Here is a 7,821-nt window from a genome sequence, read left to right on the forward strand (position 1 = left end):
CCCAATCAACCCTTCCCCTATGTACAGTGGATTACTTTGTGTACTCTTCATGCTTTATTCTTAAATAAAATTTTTAGTTTATTTGCAAACCAAAAAAACACATATATGGTAATTTAGCTGAATTGAACAGAACCAAATTGGGAGATGAATTTTTCCAACGAGTGAACACCCATTAACACACCTAATATTCACTTAACCTACTATATATATACACACATACTAGCAATTATTATTTTCTCTTGCATTTATATATTTTTTCTATTTATTCTTGTCTACCCTCCCTTATATTTATTTACATTTCCTATTTAATCTTATATTTCTAAAAATATATCACCTGAAATACATCTTAAAAGAATTTCAAAAAATGTTATCCAATTGCTTGTTTAGCACATGCCAGATAATACCATTTCTACTCCTTATAGTATCCAAAAATAGGAGCTACGAGAAAAATGCGGACATAGAGGGCAAAAATGAAAACCATATAACACTGAAAATTTTCCAATAATTCTAGATTTGAATCCTCCACTCATTTATGTGTACCCAGTAATAAGTACACCAGAAAAAAAAAATATGATCAAGCTACCCTTGGAAACTCTTAACAGTTAACGGGATGGTAGTAATTCCATCTGTTATAAACCGCAACTTTGCTGGACAAAATGACAAGGAACTCACAGGACCTACTATAACAAATCGAATTGTTGAGTCAGCGTAACTCGCTATTCTCCGCGTTTAGGGCATTCCTTGCTCTCAACACCATTGAGTCCCAGTTTATTTTGAAAAGTCTTGGCAACATTCCATCAACCCAGAGCCAGCATTGCTCTTCGCTGCCGGTTTTGTTAAAATATCCCACTTAAATCTCCGTCATTAATATGTCGAAAAAGAAAGTCTCCACCAGTTGCCGAGCTAATGGGATAAGAGTAGTATTCAGACAGAGAGCCCTCCATGGATGATGCATACTAATATCTTCTCATATTTTATTGGAAACTTCAACCAAAAAGCACAAAAACTCCCAAAAATTTCAAAATCTCAAGGCAAATAAAAGAATATTTAATGTTTGATGGCCTAAAATTAAAAAAGAATAAGTTCATTTGGATGTAAAGAAGCGGGAAAAAAAATGCAGCTAAGCTATTGGACATCACTAGAGACTACTACCTCTTGACCATGGTTTGAAATTAGACGCAACAAGCAAATAAATAGAAGATAGGAAGGCAGGAACTGACCGCAAAAACCACTTCTTTAAAGATATCTTACGTCAATCTGATACAGGACTTCTGGCAGCTTATAAATTAGATTCTTGATTCAATGCTCTACAGGAAGTTTCTTTGAAATGATCCCGAGGAAAACCTAGAAGACAAACCCTGAGCCATGTTTTCAGCATCCAATTTCACACTTTGCCGTCCCGCTGTCAAATCCTTCTCACGATCCCATGGTCTCCATGGATGCTTTCCCTCCCATTCTTCTTTAACTGGTTCCTGCTTGGATTTTTTCTTTGATCGATTTTGAGCTAGCTCTTGATGCTTGTCTACTAGTGACTTTGACCGCTTCGATTTGTTGTATTCATCTACCAAATGTGCATCTGAATTGGATCGTTTTCTTTCTTGCTCATTTGAAGCAAGTGCTGAAGCCTCATTATAGGCTTCCAAATAACTGCAATTGCAAAAGAGCATTAGTACCAAACGTCCAAGACCTCCAAGTCCAAGAGCATCATTTTCATCAGAATTCATACATACTTCATTTTTGCTTTCTGGGCTTGGTCTGATGGTGTGTCAGTCCAGACACTAGTATCCCCACGCCCCTCCTTGGAGCTTCTGCTGAATTTTGTTGATTGCATGGTCATCCCAGGCTGAGAAAGACAAACAAACAGCAGATTTTAAGCGCAACAACCCACACTAAGAATGATCAAAGATAAGGGTCAAGTTCCAAGCTAGAATATAATGTTTAAGGAAGCACCAAACAACGATCAACAGCTGTCAATTCTACGGGTATTACATATGGTAACAAACTTCAATGATGTATACTTGGATCATTGATAAGGTATCCTTTAAAAGCCCAGACCATCATGGCCAAAAGCCATTTCAAATTACCAGCATAAAAATATAATGCCACCCATAGAAACCCCATGCCATGGTCACGTTGACTTATTTAGAGGCAGAGTAGGGGTAACATTTTGATTACTACTTAAATCAGTCTATGGTATATTTTTTTCAAAAAAACAATTATCTCAAGTAGCAAGTTCATATGTAATTACACCAAGGTATACCTTTTTTTAACAAATTACAATTTTATATCCACCAAATAGCAATCAACATTCTCATCCTAAATCACATTTGTACTCCACAGCCTGCATTCCATTTACCAGAATTCAGGTCAAGTCAGTCATGGAAAATAACTAGACAAATAAGCATAAAACCAGTGCCAGAGCACTAGTCCACTACCGGCATTAGCCCTTTCAGTGTAAAAGCCTAAGTCATCTATTGTTCTATTAAACTGAAACTGGTTTGAGCTCTATTTCCAATATGAGGACTTCAACATGCATCAGAAGCTGTCTTTGGCCTGCTTAGTGATTTCTCTATTATAAGGCGTCTATTTATTAAGCAGGTACAGCATTATTCGTGATTCTTATCTTCTCCACCTTTTCATAAATTCAAAGTGAGAACATATTCAACCGGAATGATGCTAATAATATAAAGAGGGAAGAAAAAGGTCCTTACTTTTCTTTCAGGAGGTAGTGTTGTCATCCATTCATCTCTTTTAGGTTCCACCTTAGCCTCCATGTCAGCTAAAAGTATATCATCACCCTCCATTGATATACCTGCAGTTTAAGTGCTCTAAGAATTCAGTGTGCAATGATAAACAAAATATTTTGTTTCTTGGATATATGAAGTTTTCATGCACAAAATCAGCCCAGTGTGCCTCCTTTCAGCAACAAGAAGCAGGCTAGTATTACAAACTAATTTCCTTCAAAATATACTGTGAAAGGCTTTAATCCAACTCTCCATCCCATCAATAGCTTAACGATGAGACAAGCAAGACAGTAACCAAACAAATATCCACAGTAACTAGATTTACAACAAAATAATCAACAATCATTCTCAAATTTGGTCAACACAGTGAAAAACAAACAACTAGAAGTAACTGCGACATAATAATTGCACATCTGAAGCATAAAAGAAGAGAAAATACTCTTGTATCAGTCTTCAGCTAATGCTAAAACATTTTAGCCTTGTGAAAGATGAGTCACAGTGTAGAAAGGCCCTTTTAGGGTGCATTTCCTTTTCACGACCATAACATAATTGCATACAGAAGACATACAGCAGGAAATACTAGGGTGAAAAATGTACAATAAAATCGATCCACCACATGTCCTGAGTCTTCAGCTTTCTCTCGAACATTTTATGCTTCTAAAAGATGGAAAGCCATACTATAAAGAGGCTACATGGCGGCAAATAGAATATGTGAAAGTGTATGTAGAACAAAATTCAATTGTAATTATATGGAAAAAATGTCTGTGCAAAGATAGCTCAGCCATAAATAAGCTTTAGTCTTCAGCTTTTAGTCACACATCTTAGAATCGTGCAAGATGAGACAGGGCATAGAGAGCCTTAGAAGCAAGCTCCATCCTTTTGTACCATAACTTGATTTTAGACAATATAAAGTATCAACTACTAGTACTGGAAAAACTAGAGTCAACGAAACGTAGCGCAGCCTCAATTAATCTTAAGTGCAAGGAAATTCAGAATCAGTAATGTCTCACTAGTCCAATTATTCTTAAATGATTTTTCTAAAGCATTATCACTCCCCAACTGTCCCTCCATTAGGCAGGAATATGGTAGCCCAAACAAAAGTTTGGGATCCAATTTGGAGTTCTTTAATTATAAAAAAAAAAAAGTGTTATTTGTTGCATTTAATCATCCTTTGAGCCAGTGATCCTTCAGTCAGACAAAGCAAAGCACATTGGTTCTCTTGCCCTGATGAAATATGTAGTTCTGGACATAAACCCAATATATTCAAATTCTGGAATGGATTGAAATTATCATCTTTTCTTGTTGTAATAGTAAAGGCACCACAAGTGTGAGGCGACCAAATATGCATGTCAGAGAGAAAGAGAGGCAGACAGCACATTTTCTTATGCGACCAAAAAGAACAGTGATCATAATATTCCCCAAAAAACAAAAAAAATAAAAAACACTTACCTTGCAAACGTCTCCAGTGTGCAGCTTCTTTCATTGCTTTCAATTCCGCCTGTATTGATAATAACCTTTCTATCAATAATACGATTGGAAAGGAGAAAGTACATTGAGATTGCCAAGATCACTGCAAAAAATGTACCTTGAATTCCTCTTGTTCCTCTTTGAGCTTTATTTTCTCATCCAATGCTTTTCGCTATAAAAAACATGATGAAGTGGAAACAAAAGACAATATCAAATCTTCTTCACGTAAAGTTACATGCAGTAGAAAATACAAAGTCCTGAAACTACATCAGATAAAAAGATATAAATACACGCAAGGTTCTTCTCAAAAATAATTCGCACAACTTATGAAACACAGTAGAAGCAACCAGTGACGTTTATCAGCTATCTCATCCCTATTACTGTCAATGAAATTTTCACTCATTGGCAAAGGCGCTTAGTTAGATGTATTCAACAAAATGACAGACTGAAAAAATCAAAACTTCTAGCAAGTAAAAGAGTGTTACAAGGTGCAAGAAAAAAAAGTTAAGTTTCGTAATAGTTCCCCTTATTTTTCCTTCAACAAAAACTTTGGGCCAAATGCTCCATCAAAACCACATCACTGAAAAATCATCACATAGCTAAAGTAGAACGCCATGGAGAGCAAGAGTGAGAGAAAAAGACAGAGATCGTGTAGAATGTACCAAAAAGTAAGTAATAGAATAAAATTCTCTTGAAGCACTACTATTGTACAACACTCACTTTATCTGGATCCTGCAAGTCTTTAAAAGCCTTGTTCAACTTCACAAATGCTTGGTGGGCCTGTGGATGAGAGCATTTGTCCGGATGTACCATGAGGGACAATTTCCAGTACCTGCAAGGAGAAAAAGAAGACCAGTTGACATATAAAACAAGTCAAAACAATCAAATTTGTCAATCTCAGACATCTAGCAGTGGACAATCCAGCATGCATTTGCAGAAATGCAAACCAAGACCCCACCCCGCAACCCCTCCAACCCTCCCCGCCCGACAAAACAAAAAAAAAAAGAAAAAAAAAGTCAAGAGAACCTCCCATACCAAGATCTATACAAGAGGCATAATTATACTGCCTCGCAATACCATATTTTCTGCATAAAAGGATAAGTTCAACAAGGATAACTATCTCCACATCCTGAAAGTTGTTGTCTTGATGAGGCGGAAGCACAAAACAAATCAAAAAACATCAATCGTGTCAAAGTTATAGGTTTCTTAAGGGGGAAAAAAAGCAGGGAGAAGGGGGGGGAGGGGAGTTCATGCCTAAGACAAACTTTATATGCCTGCTGGTTGAGTCATTCCCTTGTAAGCAAGAACTTTTTTTTTTGCCTAACAGATTGGAATTCTATTTGCAAGTAACTAAACCAAGGAAACTACTAACAAGACGATCAAGCACCAAACTAGAAAAGGAAATTTAACCCAAGTCCTGAAATTAAACTATAGCAACAGTCACATAACCAATCTACAGCACATGACCTGCAATTCTTTTGCATTTAGAAACAGAACCAACAGTAGATATCATGGTATATAGTCTCACAAATAGACTGGTTGAGTCCAAAAATGTTGTAGTTCATGGATTAAGACAATTTTTTACACCAAAAGTATTCTTGTAGACTTCATGTCTTTCTTGAGGATTGCATAATAAAATCATGCAGCAATGCCTAAAGTTTCCTCGAAGAGATTCCTAGTTCCTGAGTCGTTCTCATTATCAATCTTAAATTCTTGTGGTTTCTCTTTACTTTTCTATTCATGTCTTGTTGAACTCTATTCCTCAGTTTTTCTGCCAATGCATCTAAAATGACTGTCAGCCTACCAACAGTTTTCAATGCTGCTTCTTAACGATTATATCATTCACAGAAAATTGAACAGTCGCATTCCAATAGATCCAAACAACACATTTAAAGGTAAATTTTAAAAATACAGACAAGAAGGTACCTTTTCTTCATGTTTTCGGCTGACATATTCTTGTTCACTCCCAGAATATCATATGGACTATCCACCTCAGCTCCCATAATTCTTGTAATCTGGCAAATGGAAATAACAATTGAAATGAAGAGATAGCATCCCTGATTCAATGACAGCATGTAAGCAAATGCATTATGCCCTCAACACCCTCACTGTAAATATGTATCACCATTTTTATGGAGACTGGCCACGACAAAGATAAAATTCCTGCAAACATACATTTCTACTATATTAAACCTATATCTTTGTTACATGCAATATGCAGCAGCTAAAGCATAAAAGAGCTGCACTATCCACATGACAATAAATTTTTGACTCTTTTCGCATTAAAAAAAGTCATACCAATAATGAATGCAGAGATAGAAAGGGAGACAGGGAGGGGGGAGAGAGAGAGAGAGAGAGAGAGAGAGAGAGAGAGAGATGGAGGGAGGAAGAGAGAGAGAGACTGCACTAAATATCTTTAGAAGCTCTTCAAGCTTTATAATGTGCTTAGAATACTTGCATATTAGTATTATTTTCAAGGTTCCGAAAAATGCAATGTGCAGGTACACTGTTCTTAGCCAAAACAGACACCATAAAGGGGAAACCAAAGGAAATCATCATTTGCAAAGCTTCCACAAGATGGACTAAAGAAAGACCCATATGTACATTTTCAATCAGCAGCTATCAATCTCTACATATATTCTACCATGCATTTTTTACACCCTGTGCAGTTAAGAGACTAGAATTCAAGTTGTTGATAACAGAACCCTTTTCTGTTGGTAAAATATACTGTGACAAGTGCTTAAAAACTCTATACTCAACCTACAAAAATAGATATGTGTAGTGGTCAACAAGTTTGACATACTCAATTTGATCATGGGTCATAAAAACTTATCGAACCTACGTAACATAGCAATGTTACAAAAAAACTCATGACATGAGGTAATGTTTATTGCATGGTATGATAATAAGAGCAACATGCATAAGAAACCTAAAAAAACAGCGCAAGCGTGAAGAATTTGTATCCTAGTGATGGAACTAGCAAAAGGTCTTTAGAATGCCCTAAAACAGAAGCATACAAACCAAACAAAAACTGCCATAAAAAAAAGTACAAAATAAAGAGACTATGGGATGATGAAACAAGGGGAAGAATTAAAATCTGTTAATGGTGACAAATAAATATGTATATGGAGTGAAATATATACAAAAAGGTACCTCTTCAAATCGTTCTGCTTCATTTGATGATTCAACTTCAGAAACAAAAGCGGGGGGAGGAGGCCCTATAAACAATTCAGAATCGTCCACTAACTCAGCCTCTCTAATTTCAACCATCAATAAACATAAATAAGTTAGCAATGTTAGTAGCTTCAGAAGTTCACCGTAAGATGGCAAAAAATGCCTAAAAGCTTGACTTCCACAAGGAAAATCCTTCTACAGAATACAAATGCAGCCATTAACTCTTAAAATTATAAAATTCAGCAATACCTCAACTCAGCTTCTGCTTCAGTTAATTTGGCTGCAGCTGCAAGTAGTTCAGCAGATGGCATTTCAGGGCCAATTACCCTAAAAGAACAAACAAATTTGAAAACAATGGATTCAGAAACTTAAAGAAACTAGAATTGTACCAAAAAGATGAAATTTATTTTGCACTTATAATAGAGAGTATGCTTTT

General features: G+C 36.1%; 1 protein-coding gene across 1 annotated transcript in view; it reads right to left on the reverse strand.

The window, feature by feature from the left end:
* Positions 1-1,036: 1,036 nt before the first annotated feature.
* Positions 1,037-7,821, reverse strand: part of LOC113760061 — a 26,907-nt gene continuing 20,122 nt past the window's right edge. Inside the window, exons 4-12 of the mRNA XM_027302635.1 lie at positions 7,635-7,712; positions 7,365-7,467; positions 6,138-6,226; positions 4,932-5,043; positions 4,330-4,383; positions 4,194-4,242; positions 2,712-2,812; positions 1,731-1,843; positions 1,037-1,647 (exon numbers count right to left, since the gene is read on the reverse strand). Of these exons, the coding sequence (XP_027158436.1) occupies positions 1,308-1,647; positions 1,731-1,843; positions 2,712-2,812; positions 4,194-4,242; positions 4,330-4,383; positions 4,932-5,043; positions 6,138-6,226; positions 7,365-7,467; positions 7,635-7,712 (1,039 nt within the window). The 3' untranslated portion in view covers positions 1,037-1,307. The remainder of the gene's footprint in view (positions 1,648-1,730; positions 1,844-2,711; positions 2,813-4,193; positions 4,243-4,329; positions 4,384-4,931; positions 5,044-6,137; positions 6,227-7,364; positions 7,468-7,634; positions 7,713-7,821) is intronic.

Source organism: Coffea eugenioides, chromosome 2, assembly GCF_003713205.1.
Source record: "Coffea eugenioides isolate CCC68of chromosome 2, Ceug_1.0, whole genome shotgun sequence".
In the NCBI taxonomy this organism is placed as follows: Eukaryota; Viridiplantae; Streptophyta; class Magnoliopsida; order Gentianales; family Rubiaceae; genus Coffea; species Coffea eugenioides.